This window comes from Charadrius vociferus, unplaced genomic scaffold, assembly GCF_000708025.1.
Source record: "Charadrius vociferus isolate BGI_N301 unplaced genomic scaffold, ASM70802v2 scaffold178, whole genome shotgun sequence".
NCBI lineage: Eukaryota > Metazoa > Chordata > Aves > Charadriiformes > Charadriidae > Charadrius > Charadrius vociferus.
The window spans coordinates 754,550-775,325 of NW_009649717.1; the positions used below are offsets into that span (position 1 = coordinate 754,550).

Sequence of the window (20,776 nt, forward strand, 5' to 3'; positions counted from 1 at the left end):
TGATTGCTTTCCTATATCCAGCTATTTTAGTGTGTTCCTCAGAGACATTGAGTGGCTTCACTGACAGTGAAATATGCTAAACAAATGACATGTCACTGAGTAAATTAGCATCTACTCTCCGATCAGCTGGGTCATGTTTTCTTTTCAAAATCCATGGCCTCTTGATAGAAAATAATGAGTATTTGATGGGCCTTATTAGAAAAATCAATATATTGATGCCCATGTCTGAAACATCCGCATAATAATAGATTCTGTTAACTCATTAAGGAGAAAATTAAGATGTGTTTACACATTATTAATTTACCATGAGCAGAGACAATTTATTCACCACTTTTCTCAAAAGTTTAGCAAAAAGAAAAGAAATTGTAAGATCTGTATTTAATGTCATGGTGATATAAATCGAAAGATGATTCGAATTTTTGCCAGCTAAACAGCACAGTTTCACCAACACTAATGTGAAAAATACAAACACACCAATGATACTGTGAAAAATAAGACTATTAAAGCACTTGCTATAAATACTGCATTACTTACCAAAAAACTTCCAAAAGCAGAATTAAATATAGCAGCTGCCTGAAGAGAGAAAAAGATAAATATCACCAATGGTAAAATAGCTATAGTACAAGAACAAAATGTTATTCCCCCGCCCAACAAGCTATTAGATTCTCCAAATACACACATACACAGAGACCATTAGGCAGTTAGCCACTGCTTAAAAAAAATTGCCAGTGGCCTGTAACTTATGAAGACTGATAGATTCTAGTTTATGCATTCATAAATAATGTGCTGAAATGGACAAAAGCAGGAGAAGAAAATCCTTGCCAGTAGACTTAAGAGGAATATCCACAAGAACTATGAATATTACACAGAAGCTTAGTCTCACTGTTTTTCTCTAATTTGCCAGAAACATTTCTACATATCAATCTATTAATTAAAATAAATATAATCTGCTTTAACTAAAACACTGCATTTTCATAGATTTTTAATATTTTTAATGGAATATTAATCAGGCAAACTAATTTAGTTGTTCACCATAATAAAGTAAGGACAAATTCAGAAGTTTCTGTAGCTTGACCAAAAAATTTAAAATAGGAACAATGAAAGAAAACAACCAAAACCCCCCACACTTCTGAGGCCAAAATGTCTAACCATTACTTTTTACTCCATAGTCTTTCAAAATAAGAAAATAAACAATTTTGATAATTACTTTAGAAGTGTTTGTGCTTACCTAAATATCCAGGAAATGTAAGGTAGCAGTATTATTTCTTAACATTAACTCATTAAATTCCAGGAGGTTAAAACGTGAGTCTTGAATAGCTTTCCCCAATTACCAAGAAAGAACAGAAACTCTTGTATGGCAGCCAGTCTGATGATGAAAAGCCACACAGCAGAAGTAAGAGGAAAGGGAGGAGGGAAATCTACCATTTACATGACGATTTAGAGCAGAATCAAATTAATCACCCTGGACACTTCTAGCCACAGATTAATAACAAGTGGACGCTGGTGAGTTTAGCAAGTTTGAATAAAGTCCAAAATCAGGGTAGGAGCTGTAGCTGAACCTGCCTTCTGCTCCATAAGAGGATGCATTGAAAATGAATGGGTAATGAGATCCTTGGCTCTAGAGAGCTTAGCTTTCTTATTCAAGTTCATAATTAATTCAAAGCTTTGATAATTTCATTAGATTCCTCTTCTGCTGGCCCTATCAATAAAAGATGGCACTGGACCACAGCTCCTCAGCGGCCCAAATACAAAAACAAATGCAGACTGGGAAACCTTTGCTGACTTGCTTACTAACAGGGACAATGGCATATGGCACTCCATGTTGCGGAGGGAGCATCTGAATAGATACAGCTAAATAAAACATCATAGTTGACAGTTGTAAACCACAGTAACATATTTTAACACCTCTTCCTCATCAGCATTCCTTTTTTGAACTAAAAAAAAAAAAAAAAAAAAAAAAGGGGCACAAGTCCAAACAGCTCCTCTTGCCAGAGATCACAGGTGAAAGCAAGAAGAAGTATTACCTAAAACAATTCTTCAACAAGTGTGAGTTACATCAGGATTTTCTACTTGTATTTGAAGTGGTGTAGCTCACACTGTCATGTGGCAAGAGACACACATTACACCCATGCACACAAACCTGCTGCAAAGGATCAGTTTCAATACAGATGTCCTTGAAGGTATTTTTTGTCAATATATCCCTCTTAAAGTTCCTATTACCATTACATTAAAAAAACCCCATCAGGTTTATCAAGTCTTTGTTATTTGTTAGACGTGCCATTCTTTTACACAGACTGATTGTATTTGACCGCTTCAATCTGATAAAGATGCAGAAAGATCCCTTTTATTACATCCTGACTCTGAATCTGTGAGGGAGGACCGAGACTTCCATTTTTAAGGACACTTAAGGATGTCTTCCTTGCAAAAGAGTCTTCGCTATATAAAGGAGTGTAAATCAGCTGTTAAGATCTGAAAGACAGTAGCATATGGGCTCCACTTCTGCACCAGAAGGCTGGGAGGAAACTTAATGGTCCCCTCCTCCCCATGCAGATTTTGTGCACAGAGCGACAGCTACATTTCTGTCTGCTACAAAGAACGGCATCACTCACCCTCTTCAGGAAAGCTGGTGAAGTCCACACAAAATGGACAGAGAGCATAAAAAGTAGCCCTTCCCTCCCCAGGTAAACTTACCTCCCTGTCTCAAAAATACCTGGTCCTACCAAAAGTTGGGATCCAGTCAGGCTCTGCTTACGGTGCAGGTGAGCCTGCCAGACCACGTCTACTGATGCAAGAGAAATAACTTCAGTGCTAGAAAGCCCTCAACCGTTTTCCTGCTCATTTCAACAATGCACAAAGAAGAAAGCAGTAGCTGGCAAGAACTGATACACTTAGAGAAGGACACTGTGCATCTAGTTTTAGCCACATCAGTGGCTACCAATACTGATATGACATCACACAGAGATATTTTTCACTTAGAATACACTGCAATTCCACTTCCAGGAGAAATTCTGTACCTGAAAGGTGGTAAGGAGAGATACTAAATGGTTCTATGGTGATCATACTAGATGGTGATATTTTGGCCATCAACAAACTTCTTTTCTTTCTTTCTTCCCGATCCACTCAGAAGATTTCTGGGGTTTTAGTTGGGGTTTTGGTTTATGGGTTGGGTTTTTTGTTGTTGTTGTTGTTGTTTTTTAATATTCCCAAGCACATAACAAGTACTAAGACAACAATCTTCGACAATTTTTTTGCTTCAGGTATTCAGCCAGTCATGTGCAAAAGTCATAATTCACAACTGGTTCAGGGCTACACTAGTTTGCAATTTTTAATTCCCTTTCTCCAAAGTGTCAAAAATGGTCCATGGCAGATAATTAAACGTTCATTACAGGCAAAAGAAGAAAAAAAAATACCAGGAAGACCACAAATTAAGCTACAATCATTCAGATGATCCACCTCAGTGAGGGAGGACCTACACGTGTCAATTACTCTATTTACAGTTTTCTTTATAAACATTTCTCCTGAAAAATAAACTTAGAAGCCAAATTTTCTCATACCCACAAACCTGGGGCTTTTATTTGTGATTCTGGTTCAGCTTAAACAAACTGGTAGTACACTGAATCAAATGCTCCAATTTGTAATTAAATGGACCTAGTAGCACGACCCTGTAGAATTTAAACACTTGGCGCTTCCAACTCCCTTCTATCAAGAGGGATAATATTGCCTACATACCTCACAGGGCATTGTCAAAATTAATTCATTGCTTAAAAAGCACTCCGAGATCCTTAGAGGGATGATACAAATAAACATTAGTGCTGATACATGATACAGCTAGGCTCTTCATTTTTTTATTTGCAACATTTATTAGTCGCTATTATTGTATAACTTTTTTTAGCGTTTGATCCTTTTGTGCTTCAACAGATACCAGACGATCTACAGTCAGCTTAAATGAAACAATAAAACATGAAAACATTTACATGTCCTTATTATACTCCAGGTTCAGATTTGCATGTGTTTGCAAACCATTCATTGCATTTACCATTAATATGAGGATAGAGTTCGCTATAAAATCAATGGTAAGATCCTTTCAAAAGGTAAATGCATAGCCATGTATTGAAATGCAAGGTCAGACCACGTTCAAAAGCAGCAGTAGTAACAACCAGACCAATTATTCAAGTTTACATCAACTCAGAGACAAGACTGAAAGTCACCACCAGTACTCTCAACAGGACTAGTAGAGCAGAGCACGTACATCTCCACTTGAGTTTAAAATAGTACACGCTAGCTCTACTAAACAACAAATTTACTTAATATTAAGCAGGTACAATTTCAGTCAACTCTGTATGGCACTGGGCTTGAGGGAACTCTCTCACTGGTCTGCGTTTCCAGGGAAGACTGGCTGGCCTGGAGCACTTTCGGGTAAGAAGTAACCAGCCCAGCTCTGAAGAAAACCTATCTGGTAGTACTCGGCACAAACTTTCCTCCTCCCATACCTGAGCCTAGCACAAAGCTTCAGCCCTTCACCTCCCACCTTATCCTGAAATACGTGTATGGAAAACACTGCTAAGATTTGTAACAGTAACCTCAACAAGATCCAAGATAGTCCTCAGAGCAACAAAGGCTAATAAAAGGTAGAAGACAAAGGAAAAGCCACATCCGAGGGGCTGAGCACTTCCCCACAGGTAGGTACCCAAATGCGGCAGCAAGTACACGCAGCTTTCGAATACACGTGACTGGGCAGCAAATCAAACAAGCATGCTAAGGTTTCGATAGCATTAAATACAGAACGCAGTCTGGACTCTGTTCCATTTCCTTTTATTTTGGGACCAAACTAAACTCTCTTGGAATTTATTGGTATCTTTTGATAATAATGTAGCAGGACTATATTAAAGAAGAGGAAAAGATACACTGGCAACATTTGGAACATCTGGGTCAAAAACCAACTTTTTATCACTATCGGCAGGATTCGAATGAAATCGTTATGTGCAACTCTACGGGAACTACAATTTCATCCACTGCAGAGTCACAGGGAAACAACCGTGCCTCATAGTTTTATATGTGGGCCATATAAAAAAGTAAAAGCGGTTTTCGCCAATATGTATACATATTTTTTTTAACATTAAAACATTTGATTCTTGAGTGTCATTTGGCAGCCTTTAGTGAGTTAACCTTCCTAACTGTACTTAACCCCACGCTTACCCCCAGGCACCTCACAGCTGACAGAGCACATGCTACGCACAGTAGGACCTGTCTGGTCCCCAGTCACCCCTGCTCTGTAGAAAGGATGTTCCAGGGCCAAGGCCACAGATGCAGAGTAATGAAACTAAATGGCCTCAAAATGTCTCAGAAGGAAGCAGCCTGGGCATCATACAAAGTTGCTCTGCGTATGCCCGCAATTACCTGCAGTTAAAACCTTACCGATTTTCAGACATGCACTAGTGGGATATACAGCTCAAGTACCAGACGTAAGACTAAATATCCTATTTAACACACATGGCACAATGGAGAGAAAAACCCAGAAGAGGAGGAAAGAACTAGAGAAAGACAAGGAATATTTACATCATATGCAGACAAGATTCTTTATTGCCAAGGTGGTGAGACACTGGAACAGGTTGCCCAGAGAGGCTGTAGATGCCCCATCCCTGGAGGTGTTCAAGGCCAGGCTGGATGGGGATTAAGTAACCTGGTCTAGCGGGAGGTGTCTTCATGACTGAAGAAAGTGATGGAAATAGTTTGACCAAACAGGACAGAAGAGGAAATTTTATCTACCCAAAGAGATCAGTGTAGTTCAGGAAGGTGGAGGAAGAAGGCAGGACATCAGAAGTAGCTTGAATGAGTTTGCAGAGTCCCTTTAAACAACTCCTTCAATTTCCTATTTAAAAATAAAATCTCATGTGAGTGTTACCGCAGCTCATGTCTTAACTGCTGTTTCCATTAATAAGATGTTACAGCTCTGTAGAAAGCTATTTGCCACAGCACTGTTACTGCAAACAGAATATAAATATACCTAATAAGGTTTAATCTGTGTTGCTGTTCATAACTATTCATCTGAGTTCAGACGGGGAAAAAATATATATATTGAAGTTCCTGGTTTTGAGCACCAAATTGAATCAGGTGTCCTCTTCTCTTAAGAAAATTAAGTTGCTTTTGTGCAAGAGTGTTTTAATGAGAACAGAGCCTGCCGACATTGATAAATGGGAATGACACCAGAGAGAGCATGTAAGCAGGACAATATGTGCATGTTACAGTCTTACAGGCTATTTTTCACTGACTATCCTGAATGACTTCGCTGTTTCTTAAGGGGCCTATTAATCTCAAATTTAGTTATTACACAACGTTTATTTGAACATATATTCTGTGGATGATGACAGTTAATAAAGGAAATCTTTTACAAGCTGTATTTTTACATATTGTTCCAACTGCAGCTTCCAGTCATTCTACTGTATTGATGGAATAACCTAGTTATGATGCAGCTTTTAAAAAGGCACATATATTCAGATTCTTTTCTAAGCATATGGGGACTCTTAAATAACTGTTAAAATGCATACAAAAATCCTGCTGCAGCATGGCAAAAATAAGAGAGGTAGTGTTAACGGCTCAGCAAAATCTCTAGCTGCACAGTTACCCCCTCAACAGCAAAGCACATGCCTTTTTAACACTCCACCATCATCTTTGAGAAACAAATAGGGCCTAGATTTGACTCTTGGAGATGTATATACACTCCATATTGAATTCAACAGAAGTTGTAATACGCACCTAACACATGAATTGGGCCCTGTGGCTTGTATACGTTACAGTATACATACAGTATACCTCACCAGTGGTATTTCATTAAAAAAAAAAAACCTACAACAAAAAGAACACTGCACAAAACAACCCCAAACAACAAAAAACACAACGCAACCCCTGACTTTGATAACAACTGAATTTTGATTTAAAAGAAATCTTACAAAAATGTGGTGTGATATTCAAAAAATCTCTTAAAAATAAATACTGAATTACCCTTACTCTAATTTTTTTAGTGGAGTGGAACTGGACACATAACCTTATCTCTTAACAAATACACCACCACCAAAAAACCCACTCCATGCACAAAAAAAACCCTACGCCCACCAACCAAGGACACCCCAAAACACTAACAGAAAAACCCACCAAGATATAGAGGGGATTATGTTATTATCTATTGCCATGTTCCCTGTGGTCCAACAGAATTTGTTGACTATGAAAAAGATATCACTCCAACCTGCTTCTAGAGCTGTGCTGACAATAGGAAAACATTTGTTTATTTCAACCACGTTCAACAACCTTCAGTTTTACGGAAATGATGCTGAAAAGGCACCAGAAAATGAAAACACAGTAACTAATATGCTGTTCATTCGCATTTCAGTGGGGGAATGTCATACAGAGAACAATGTCCTCCAAAACACCTCATTGAGCTGTGGATCTGAAGCTGCACACACTACGGATTTGTTCCAGGCTGGCAGAGGTTGTCACCACCTGAGTACAAGTTTGTGCTGCTTCAGCCACGCTCAGCATTCTGCCACAAGCAGCGCATGGAAACAAGCTGGGGGCTCTGCTGGCAGAGAGTTATTGCCTCCTACGTCTTGCTAGCCAAGTTCTTTCTGTTGAAAAATCAGCCTTTCACTCCCCCCTTTTTGTAGTTCCTCATAAACATCACCGCCTGTTGGTAATAATGTTTACAAATACAAAACCATCCATCAAAAGGATGTCAAAAGGCAGCTTTTTTAGACACACTTATTTAGTGTATGTGGTGTTCTCCATTGAAGGATTTCTCTGTTTCACCAATAGCTTCAGAAATACCGAGACAGAGAAAGAAAACTCTCTCACTTTCTTTTTTTTTTCGTCAGAAATGGTAACCTGTCTCTACTGTGAGCAACTGTCATGACTCAAGGGAGTTCTGGAGGGTCAGCATGGTATTTCTCCTTCAGAGGCAGTAGGAGATGAAGACTAAAAACCAGGAGAATATCTACATTAAAGACTTTTTCTAGAGAGTAAAACGAGAATGTAAACATTCGTTAACAATTCAAATGGGTCAGTCTGCAAATTTCCACCAATACTAATATATAGATTAGTAACAGGAAATCCACGTTGGAAAGGTTGGAAAGCAACACTGTCCCGTATGGCTGGATCGTTTTGCTTGAGACTACTTGCATAAGCCAGCAGCATGAAAACAAAAGCCTTCGTCATCCATATCAGAAAGATCACACGAAGGGAGCCAGGAGGGAAGAAACTCTTGCAGGAGTTGGAATGTCCATCTCCACATCGAAAGAACCAAGACTTGGTCTCCTCAGGTACAGAAGAGGCAGATGCTTCATGAGACATAGTGCACAGTGCCTGACTAGCCCAGGCTCTCGGCTGTACAATGCTGTCCCTTTGTTTGTAGTTTCTTTGCTTCAGCCTAAATGCCACAGATCCACCCATACCCAATGCTTACATGGCTGTGTAGCATATAAAACTGGTGTGATGTTCACAAGGCTTACCAGGGAAAAAGGCCCATCTAGGCCCTACCCAGAAACACAAATGTAGGCAATACACATCTTTTGCAACCTCATGTCTATCCCTTTAGGATGCCAAGAGATTTCCTCCTTCTAACAACCATGGTCCGTTTCCTTTCAGCAATGAGAAGGGCTGTCAGCAGAGACACCAATACTCTCACCTCATCCTTGTGTGAGACAATCCTTGACCAGCCATACCACAAGCCCAGCGATACCCTGAAGCTGTAGCTTAACCTTCCTGTCCTCCCATCAGCTGCAGTACAAGACACAGAATCACTCTCATAAGACACAGTGCCTTCCAGTGTTGGTCCCTACGTCACACACCCCAATGGGGCAGTAACTTCAACATCTACAGTGGACTTCTGAATGCTAACATGAATAAACAGAGGTAGTTTCTCTTTTTCTCTCCTCTACTTAAAAATTGTAAATGCAAATATTAAGATTACTGCTTAGTGCCAGTGTAAACATTCAAGTAAGCAGTGATTTAAAGCTGACAGACTCGTAACAACACACGCTTTCTCATACTGAGTACATATGCGCATAACTATCCGAAACTCCATGCTCTAGCATCTGACCTACACCATGAACGTCATATGGCTCTGGCACACCGGAAAGCTCTGGGTTCCCAGGAAGGCATATAGCCAGACTTTTTGTATGTATTTTTCCCAAAATGGAAAGCCCATTTCCGTAATTTTCCTAGACACAGGGAAACAGAAGGTAACTTCCCCCTTCTACCTACATACTGTAAACTATAAGCCTTAGCAGCCATACATTTGACCTGTGAAACAGACCACGTTACACAATTAGAGGGCAAAAAGGAAAGAATCTAACCAGTCACTGACACATGGGTAGGGAAGCGACCCACAAACCTTATGCACAACATGCATTTGTTATTGACTCAAGGCTTATTACCTTAGCAGTGAAGACACTAGCTCTTGCACTAGAACAAATGGACTGCTGAATGATGATTTAATAAAGAAGGCTCAGCTGAACAGTGGTATACAAGTAACTCTGCCAACTTGATCCTCTCTTACGGTCAAACACTTCATAACTGTAAGTGACTTTCCCTCTAAAAAAACCCAAACTTACTGTAGAAGGTATCCTCAAAAGGATACAGAGCAATAACAACCTCCCAAACATACTTTTATTTAAGTTCACATTTTCTGAGATCTTAAGCTGTGATAAAAACACTTAAAGGTCTTGTCCCCTGATTCTCCTGGAGACACATCATCCATAACATGATTAGAGGTCTAGTTAAACAATGCATCCCACAACTCCAAAGAGTATTACTTCCCTGCTGAAGTGAAATGAAAGCACAAGGCCACTTTTTAAAAGGTGCCCTTTGCATTAACTGTAAGGCTGTGCCTGGACCAGTATTTTTCTATAAATATCCCACTGTCATATTGCTTTCTGGGCAGTTAGTAGCAAACCCAGACATTTTAACTGTTATGCCATCCAAACCAGCTCAGAATGGCATTGTTATTAAAGTCCCTGTCACTACTGCCACTGGGAACAAGTTCATTATTAGTTGTGCAATGCCAGGAAATGGGAAATAAAACACTACTGCAAGGAAGGCCACAGCATGGGGAGGCTGGCTGAAGTACCAGCTTTGTAAAATAAAAAAATAATAAAAAAAAATAATAAAGTGACCCACTGCACAGATCCATGAACCCCAATCTCTGGAGCTCATGTCAGAATGTGTCACAGGTCGCAGTTAAAAGATAAGGAGATTTTCATCTCATCAACAAACGTCCATCCGTATCTCAAAGAAGTACAACTACTGGGTGTTTTTTTTAAACCTAGCCCAAAGGTTAGGCTTTACTATAAGCCAGTATTGTATGGTACTGGAAGTTCCCTTTTACGAGCCCAGACAAAGCTCTGCACGCTAGACTATTGTGGCAGAGGTAGAAAGAGAGGGGAAAGAAAAGTAGCACACTCTAAGGAAGAGACCAGCACTATAGCCGCTGCCTGAAGGTAAAAGAGGAATAATCTTGATGCATGCAACTGCGTTCTTTTAAATACTGCTCAGATACTTCTGTCATCTAAATTAGCAATTAATATAAATATAACTAGAAGTTACACATACACACAGTGAGAAAGTACATAAATGTGCATCTTTACATATTATATATCCCCAAAATTTGCCCAAGGAGTTCAGCAGTGGATCAGTAACAACCAAATCTCCCAGCTTTCTTCTCTGAAAACAAATTAACTACAACATTGGTATTTACCACCACCCTTCTTTTGAAGCATGCCCAAAACATCTTTAAAAATCTAATTAGTTTGTTGCTCCCATTATCCAAGAGGACTGCTACACCCTCTAATCCAAAGGAGGTGGGGTAGTGGGCTAGTCTTCATTAAAGTGCAAGGATTAATACTCAAATGCCAATGAAGTCTAGGTCAGGGACTTGATTTCACAACTACTTGGCTAGCAGTAGGAGTGTATCATGAACCACAAAAGTTATGAAACTGTTCTTCATCATTTTCATTCATATATATAAAATACATAGCAACTCAACTAAATTAAAGAGATTCTTATTACTTGAAGTAATTTACTTTATTCTCTAATGGGATAAAATACTACATAACCACTACTCTGATGAAAAAGTGGAGAGAAAATGTTAAAACCTATGGGTTTCATGTACAGAATTCTACTCACATTCTGTGGAGAGCAGAGGCCCACCAAGGGCTGTGCTGCGTGCAAGCCTAAGAAATGCTCAAGCTTATTTTACTGCAAAAAGTCACAAACTTGCTATGTTGCACATGCTTTTTGTGGCAACATTCACTGAGCTTCTACAGTTTCCATTTACATCCAGAGTTGGCTGAAAACTGGAATATCCAGCATAAGGGATATTCCAGTATTTAAACATTTGCTTTAAAATTAAGTTCCCCCACCTCTAGAATCACTTCTCATACAATGATTGAAATTTTGGTTTTTAACCATTTCATTTTTGGTATTTTGCTGCTTTCAGCTGACTTGCTGTCATGCCTACTGGAAGATGGGCTTGTCTGTGCTTACTGCTGCACAAAGCTTTTCAGCTGGTCCACAATGGAGCACTGTTATTAAATTCTTATGACACACTGAGAAGATACAGCCAGGGAGATCAGTTTATCAAGAGAAATGAAAGCATGGAGCACCAAAGTCACACTGAAAAATGTGGATGACTAAAATTATTTGTTTGCAAAACCGGCACAGGTTAACCTGACCTGAAACAAAATATTTACATACAGGTTTTCCTGAAAGAAAGTGGAAACATTTCTACAAAGTCTAAATTGCATACACAGGAGAAAGAAGGAAAAAAAAAAAAAAAAAAAAAAAAAGAGAGAATGGAAAAGTTCCCAACTCAACATGGTCTGTAGCCCAAGTTCCATATTTCTAAAGCATTACTAAAGAACCAAGTGCATATACAACATGAAAGTAAAATTAAAATGCAGTTATTGGTAAAAAAACTCCTTCAACTGCAAAATACTTCTGTTATAACAATGTGTCTATCTTCCAGCATTTTGTGGTTAAAACTATCTTCTCACCTTACTGATAAACTGTAGAGACAAGGCCAACTCATTCTGATTTGCCCACAAAGAACTCCAAGGAGAACTTGATAAAGAAATCAATAATTTTGTGTTAAGTACACAGACTCCAGCCGAACACAGATACTGCTACTAACTGTTCTGCGATGGTTATTCACCACGGGCACCCAATGAGGCAAGGGGCGTGGAAGCAAAATTGTAGACTGTCACACCATTTAAGCCCAGAACATCCGGAATCTACACAGTCAGTCCAAACTAAGTTTCCAGAAGCAATCTAGACCCAGAATTCTTTTCCACCTTAAAGTACTTCGGTAACATAAGATGCCCTATGATACATAAGTGGACAAGATTGTGTAAGAAGTATATTCACGACTGCCAAGTCAAAAGTGCGAGAGCTGTCAGCTTTCCTGCCCAGCGGGAGGTCCCAGTGCCAAGACAGATGCACCTTCTTAATAGCAACGCAGAATAGCAATACATGCAAACACAAAACTAAGGAACAGAACTGGGATATGCAAACAAAAGTGTGAAGGGTAGAAAAAAGTCAACCTTATATACCAGAAGAAATCAGAAATCACATCTTATACAGAGTACCAGCTAAATCTACAAGAAAAGCATCTCACTTAAACCACTTTATATCTGACACACTACCTGCATTTCACAAAAACAGCTCTAACTTTAAAAAGTTTAATTTAGGTTAACAGCTATTTCTTCGAGTAGTCTGTGATCAGCACTGTGGGGTAAAATAGATGACTGAAGATGTTAGAAATCACATCTGGCTGGTATTTTGTGTCAAGGTTTGCCACTGATAAAAGTTTGATAAAAGATAAAGAAAGACTCTTGTATACCAGGCCATATCATCATCATAGGGGGAGAAAAAAGAAAAAGATAAGCTGTTTACAGAACAGAATCTCAACTCTCACATACATTCATTGTAAAACTGAGTCACTGTTTAGTCAATTCTATTGCAGAGAAGACCTCAGAAAAATATCACAACATAGTCATCATCTTGTCGAATCAAAGTTCAATTTGCTCTAACGCCATAGCAAATATATTTCTGTAATCTGTATCTATCTGCTACTCTTGTGGAAGGATCAACAAAATTCAGAGTGATATACTTATCTACAATATATAAAAGAATCATATCACCACTATAAGCTGTAGTGTAGCAATATAGCGGCAGAGCACGAAAGAGTAATCAAAGTCCTGAAAAATACACCATTGTCAGCATTGTACACTGGTACCAGTGTATTATAGCACCTCGGTTTAAAATAAATCAACTTAAGTGCCTGCTTTGGTAAGCACTTCAAATTCACTGTACATCAGCATTAGGGGGGGTAATGCACAAAGAAACAAATCAGGAAACGGGACTTGTAAATAACAATTCAATTAGCAGATTTATATTACTCGTTTCCTAATAAACTTTCTATCCGCACCTAAGCGTGAACCCTCCTGCAGCCTTCCCTTCTTCATTTACATATCTGTGCAAGCCTGCTCTTTTTTCTCGCGAGCCCCTTTGCCCTTTCAATCATGAAGTATATTACTCCACTGTCAGAGCAAAGCAGTTCCTAACAACGGGGAGCCCAGCTGGGATAGGAAGAGGGCAGCAGGCTCAGGCATTAACATAATAATCCAACCGCGTTCCCCCAGGCCCTTAGGGCAGACAGCATATTAGGCAGGCCTCCTGCGCCGCCCGGGTGGAAGCCGCTGGATCACCTGCCCATCAACCTGTGGCAGTCGCCCCCCGTCTCGGCCGCGCCAGCTCCCGCCAAGCCCCGGTGCCCAATTACCTTCCCACGGAACGCACATATCCATTTTTCCACGTCTGCTTAACGTATACCTGCTGCACGTCCTTATTTACGATCTGAATGTACCTCGCCGCGTCATTTCCAGCCGACTCGCTCCCCGCCTTTCAACTTTTGGAAAGTCTAGGGTTTTTAACAGGACCCACCGCTGCTGCCAGCGGGAACCAGACCTTGAAACAAAATTTCAAACACAAAGCACTGCTCTCCAGGTGCAACCTTCAGCCCTAGCCATCCTCTGGATTTTTCCCTGAAAGAAAGAGCCGGGGATAAAAAAAACAAACCACAACACCAACAAAAAGGCAGACATCCGCCTTTGTTATTTCTGTGCTGTGCCATCCAAGGAAACCGGTTCAGGGCTGGCTTACTTATTCTTTCTGGGGTTTGCAACACCGGGGGATTTTCAGCTGCAAAGCTATTTTACAATCTTCGGTACAAGGCCTGCCACCGCGCAGGACACAGCTACTGATTAAGGAATAGAGCTCGTGACAAGGTTTCAGCTGTACAAACACACATACAAGAAATTTCCAAGAATCACCATATAATGCTGATTTTGGACAAAAAGACCCATGAAACCAGCTGATTTAAAGAAGGCTTATAATTGCACTACTCTTCCCAACTAACATTTCTTAATATCCAAGAAATATTCCCGCATTTCAAATGCTTTGGGTAGCAAACCACAACTCAGAATACTAATTTGCATGTCCCCTCTACTGAGGCCTTTAAATAAAAAAAAATGTTTACATTTATTACGCAGTGTATTTCAATGCAGATCTCTTACAAACCCATTTATTTACAGTATATACACTGCTTGTACAGAGTACAAGCTCAGGTACTTAACAAGAGAGAAGAATAATAAACACACTTGCCAGTAAAAGATACTATTTCCTTCATATTATGCAAGACAATGTCAAAGACGACTAAGAAAAAAAAAAGCCTTTGGTTCTAATATAACTTCCAACTTCATTAAAAAATACATATTCTCTAATTCCCCTTAACAATGGAAGGCACAACAGAAATGTAATACAGTCTTATTAAAATAATGTTTTGCAGGCTGTGCAAAGCCAGATTTACTTGATCACTTGTGAAGCAAAATTTTCCTAACCTCATTAATTTCCATTTATCTAGCCCTCTCAAAGAAAGAAATAATCAGAAGCAATTTCATATTTTATTTTAAAAGCTTGGTTGTTATATTATCAGTACAAAGAAGCGTAATGCATAGTAATCCATGTCACAATAGTCTGTCAGAGAAAGACTGTAAAATAATGCCAGCTGTATAATTTATATATTTTAGAAAGCAACTATTACGGAAGTTCTGCCTCTGACTATTCCTCGACTACATAATGGTAAAAAAACCTATATGTTATGAAAAACATGACACATTAAAAAAAAAAACCTGCTTACAAGCAGTTAATTCTCACAACATGGATATTCTCCTCTGCCACCACAGGCATGATAACATGTTAGCCGCACGCCCCTCTGAACTGGGAAGGGGGGTGCAGTTAAAATAGCCCTTTGCGTTGAATTTATTCTAGGTCACAGGGTCACCAATAAAACCCTAGGATAACCTAGGGGCTTGCACAATATTTTAATATAGTCAAGAGTCTTCTTACGCAGCCACAAGCTCATATATCTACTATGACTTGATTTAGACTTTTAGGACCTGCAATTTAGAGAGGAAGAGCTCTGTCAACTATCTCGTGATCTTTCCAACTGTCTCCTTTGCCCCACAAACCAATTACCATCACATTGGTGATGTAAAATTGAATAGCACTTGGAACATTAACTACAGCTTTTCTCCTTCAACACCTCTAAATATAAATGACTTTGCTTATCCATAAACCAGGGAAAGGAGAGATTAGAAGAAAAAACCCATGAACACTTGTAGTTTTCTTGGGGTTTGTTCTAATTAATTTCCTTCCTTCTCCAAAATATAGGTCAAAAATTCCACAAACTAATGTCAAGTTGTACCAGACATGCTGGAAAAAAAACCCACAGAAATTCAACAGCAAGAATTCTCTACCAAGAATTTGAGTATAATCAAGTCATCAAGTAGCTTTTACTGTTGGTGGCGAATGCTTTGCGCTTACAGACATGTTGCTAGCGGATGACAACAAAGCTGCAATGTTAGTTACAGTCATTTTTCTTATGAATTTAAATGTTGTGGATGGAACACGTGAATGGAAATAAACTTGTGAACAGAAAGAGAGATTTTCATATTTCATGGCACAGTCTTTAGATCAGACCTATGTCTCAATGAAGTCAATAGGAGATTTTTTTAATTTAATTTTACAAAGCCCAAGGTCAGAACATTGCGATGGCTCTGATAACTAAACGGTAAGCTGTGGCTTAAGCTTCTAATACAGGATGTGCTCAGGTTGTGATGGGCTGTTTAAAACATTGAACACTCCTGAAATTACTAAACATAAAAGTTGCAATACAGAGGAAAATATATACATGTTGTTTAAAATATATTTCATATGAACACATCGCTATAAAGAAAATCCCATATTTCCTTGAAGTAACAAACTATCAGGTCCATGCAGATGTATTTTAATTCCCTTCACAATTTATCCCTCAAGTCGACCACAGTTTTATTTTATTTTGCAAGACTCGCTCTTCCTGACTACTTGTACAGCTCTTGCTCTTTGATAGCACAGTTCCTATGGTTTAATTCTTAAATACCAGAGAGGAGTACATTAGTGCAACAGACAACTGCTTTACTCCGTATATAGCTGTGCCAGTGAACAAACATGACCCTGTAACCCCTAGACACCCATCAGCCCTAACTAGAGAACACTGATCCTACAGATTTGTAGGGGGCAGTCTCTTTAGCTCCTATGTTTTTTCCTTTACAAATGTTATTTCAAATTCATAAAGACTGTATTGTAATGGAAGTACCCAGAATGAAGCCATATTCATTAACATGCAATATAACACCTTAACGTACTCAAATTTATTCAGCTTGTATAAGGAATTTACACTTATTTCTGAGTCTACTCAAGCACCTAAGTTGCTCTAAAGCCTGTTTTTCCCTAAGTCCAAATAAAAAACTGTTTTGTAGGTCCTCAAGACATTTTGTGGTACAGAAAAGAAACGTACTACTTGAACAAGAAACTGGTGGACAATCTAATTGCAGAACATACCAATAATTTCACCAGGTCCAAACTCCAATTACTATTTTAATAACCACTAACGTCTCCGAACTTCATCAACAGAAACAGTAGCTGGCATCTGCCAGGGACAAGTAGGTCTGCAGTGCTTTTCTCTTTTCCAGCACTGCATCTGAATCTCCTGCATCACCTCAGATCCAGCCACTTTTTAAACTTAACCTGGAGAAGTTGTATTAGTGATCAAAATTTACATAGGAGTTTTACCAGCCTGAAAACAAAAAGGGAAATGGTAGTGCTTCTACTTCTATACTAATGTAGTATTTGCTGACTGTGTCGTGTTCTTGCTTGTCCACAGTAGCTGTGGCATGGTTTCCAAAAGCTGTAGGCTGAGAACAAAAGAGAATGAAGCAAAAGGCATTTCTGTCTCAGGTATGTTGCAAATCCATCTAGTAGTGTTCTCACAAAACCTCCGCTACGGATTCAACACCTTCACGGGAAGCACCTTGCTGCCTGCATGAGATAACTTGAAAGAAGGTTGTACTGGCCTCTGAAGGAACGACTTCACGGACACTTGGATTTTACCTATTCCAGTTCTGACTGTGACCTTCAACAGAGCAGTACAGACAACCAAAAGTGCTGCAAGACCTCCCAAAGGAACAACTGAGAAGTAAGAAGAAAAAAAAAACCTCAACCCACAAGGGTTGCGCAAAACAGAATCCAAATGTTATGAAGAGCTGTGTTCTTTATGTCAGGATAGCCAGCCAGAATCTTTTGAGCAGCGTGTGGTTCTCAAGCAGTCAGTCACAGTGAGGCCCCTGTGCCTGGATTATGGCACATGAATGGCGACAATGATCCAAAATCCAGAGTGCCAACATCCATAAGGAAACACCTATTTCCTGCCTGTGAACCACTCCTACACAGCCTTCCCCTTCCCTTGCATGCCTGAGAGGCACAGTACCTGTCTCTATCCTATGAAAATTTTAATGAGGTCCATAATATTTATAAAATGATCGGCTACACCTGCTGACAGCCACAGCACCTGAAAGGTTAAATAACCCCGCATCACCAGAAAACTTTGGCCTCGCACTTCTTTACATGCTGGGGTTTTTTAAACACCTCTTTGGGTGTAGGGCAAGACTGATGAGGTATGCAACTGAACAGGAGTGGGAACAACAGAGCTGCAGTCATGGCTGTGTTGGAAGATGCAAACAGCAGACATACCTGTGTCAAAAGTGAAAATGTAAAAACCATAATACACTTAGTAAAGTCAGCTTTTGGGGTTTCTTGCTCAAACAATGTGTTTTGAAGAGAGACTGTCAAGACTGGAACAGATAAATCAATTCAGTCCTTTAAATCACTCCAGGGATCTTTTCCTCACTCACTACTCACTCAAAAATGTCTCTTAGAATTTTTAAACACATGTAATACAGGCAATAAACTGCAAAAACATTCAGTGTGACCAGAAACTCACACCCTCCCACTCAAACATCCACATGCAGTATTTACCACACATTAATGTTACATCTTTTTAAAGAAAGTGAAATTGTAGCAGTCATAAACAACAGGTATCTCTGATAACCAGAGTTTATTATTCAAAAGCTATGAAAAATTGTTCTCAGTCTTCAATTCTACAATGGCAGACAATGTTATCATTTAGTAAAATAGGCATTCCACTCACAACCTTGATATTTTCATCTGGAGGATTAAAAAAAAAAAAAAAAGCACCGAAGGCTGCAATAAGGCTTTTCTCTCTCTCCAGGAGTCACTCATTCTAAAAGCACCACAAGAATTCAGAGACAGCACTTACAATCTTAGTTTGTTCTTTCAGGGTATATAATACAAACAAGCGTTGATCACTAAAAAAATTAATTAGCATTTCATTAGAAATATCAATATGGGAAAAAGCAGTGATGTGCAGACATTCTGCCTCTGGGATTAGATTCTAATTCATTTTAGATTAGGAAGCAATGAACTAAAACCACTACCCTGACAAGTTAACTATTCTTGTTGACACTGTTCTGGATAGGAGTAACACCAGCCCTAAGGATAGCACAGTAAACAAAAAGAAATCATGCTAACTTCTGACATTTACAAGTGACCATGACTTAAAGGATCCGGATAGGTTACATAAATTCACTACTGTGAGAGTATTGCATTTTAATTTTCTTTTTTAAAACTAACATGTACTTATGAAACAGTACCAAAAAGAACAAATAGTTATTACAGACAGGACTGTACTGGCAAGAAAATTTAACCAACAAAAGGGTTAATTAGGGATACAAATTTTCTCAGACTGTTAATAATGGGAACGACACATAGTATGTGCCCATAAGTAATTCTCAGGTATCTTTGATCTTCAGCCCCAAGCGATTACTGTTGCCTACCATACCCTGGCCTCTGGGACTCTCTCAGAACCAGACATCTGGCTACTTTGTTGTTTTAGACTAATCTCATCCCAGGAGGGCTCAAGAAATGACACCAGGCAAGGAGGGTCCTGGCAAGGGAAAAAACATTACAGTATCAGCAGATTTTTGAGTGGACTAGAGTATCAAAATTGTCTTCAAATTTCTATAGGGATCCTGTGGCTTCTCTGCTCTCCAGCTCCGCTTTCACGCAGAACACCAGAATGCACATGATCCTGTTTTAAGGAACTGTTAATCTCTTTGGAGAAGCTAATGAATGATAATCCAGGAAAGAACTTGTGACAAAGGCAAACAGAACAGAAGTAAAAAAACTGCAAGGAATGGGTGGATTTAATGAAGATTTTATTGAAAGGTCACACACTGCATGATCAAACAATGTTTTTAAAAGCCTACAAAAAAATGACTCCAACATCCACACGTGCTATTTTTTACTAATTCATAGGTTTTAGCTGCCAGAAGTGTTATCCCTGAAGTATGACCCTTTGACAACTGCAACAGATTCAGGGGAGTGCCCGACTGGCTGCTCCAGGCTTAGAAACAGGGCAATTCGCAATGCACTGAGCCCACAGGGGTAAGATGGGCTGCAAACACAGAGAAAGGAAGGTTTAATCCTAAGGCCGGGCTCTCCTCCCATCAGAGGCTACCCGGGTTTTGCTATAAAACCTGGTCCGTCACATTCCCATCCTCCCCAAACCACTGCAGATACACCAGATGTGACACTGGCAGCTGGACAAGAACTGTTTCAGGCAGCCTTGCAGAAGGCCCTTTTCCAATGCCTCTAGGTCCTTCCTACAGCTGTGCTCCTACGTCCGAGGCGTTCCCAGCGCACACTTACTGCCTGTACTCAGCCACAGAAAGAACCAGGACACCTAGACCTGGAAGAAATAAAAATCTCACAGGTATTTTTCTGAGGGCTGTAAGCATGCCCATACTATTAACATTATCCCAGCCATGTACTTCCAAGCAGCCTCGTTTTTAAAACCCAGGGGTGGCACATAGCAATAGCAATAAGGAAGACATCACTTGTGTGTGGGTGGCTTTTTTATTTTAAATCAAGCACCACACCTTTTCTTCCCTTCCATTGGCAAGGGCAAGTTAAAAAGAACAAACACTATATAAATTCAGACTAATCCTCTTCTAAGGTCAGGCCTGTATGATTTAACTTTGCCTCATTTCAGGATACTTTCAAAGCGCTCAGAACAGAGCTTTGGGGAAACCTCTGAACAATCTGTCATATCACACCAGCTCCCAAAAAAAAACAAGTCCCTGCCAAAACCTTTAAAAAGTGCTACAGACAGAAGCAATTTGAAAATGATGTGCTAAACTTTACTAGGGATCATGCTGCTACAGAACATCCTACTTACTTTTTCTTCATATTTCTCACACCACAGCTATCGTGC

The 20,776-nt window shown here is 39.5% G+C and overlaps 1 protein-coding gene across 1 annotated transcript in view; it reads right to left on the minus strand.

Annotated features, from left to right (window-relative positions):
• SLC10A7 (solute carrier family 10, member 7) overlaps positions 1-20,776 on the minus strand; it is a 192,600-nt gene that overhangs the window by 96,469 nt on the left and 75,355 nt on the right. The window contains exon 6 of the mRNA XM_009890754.1: positions 535-573. Coding sequence (XP_009889056.1) covers positions 535-573 — 39 coding nt within the window. The remainder of the gene's footprint in view (positions 1-534; positions 574-20,776) is intronic.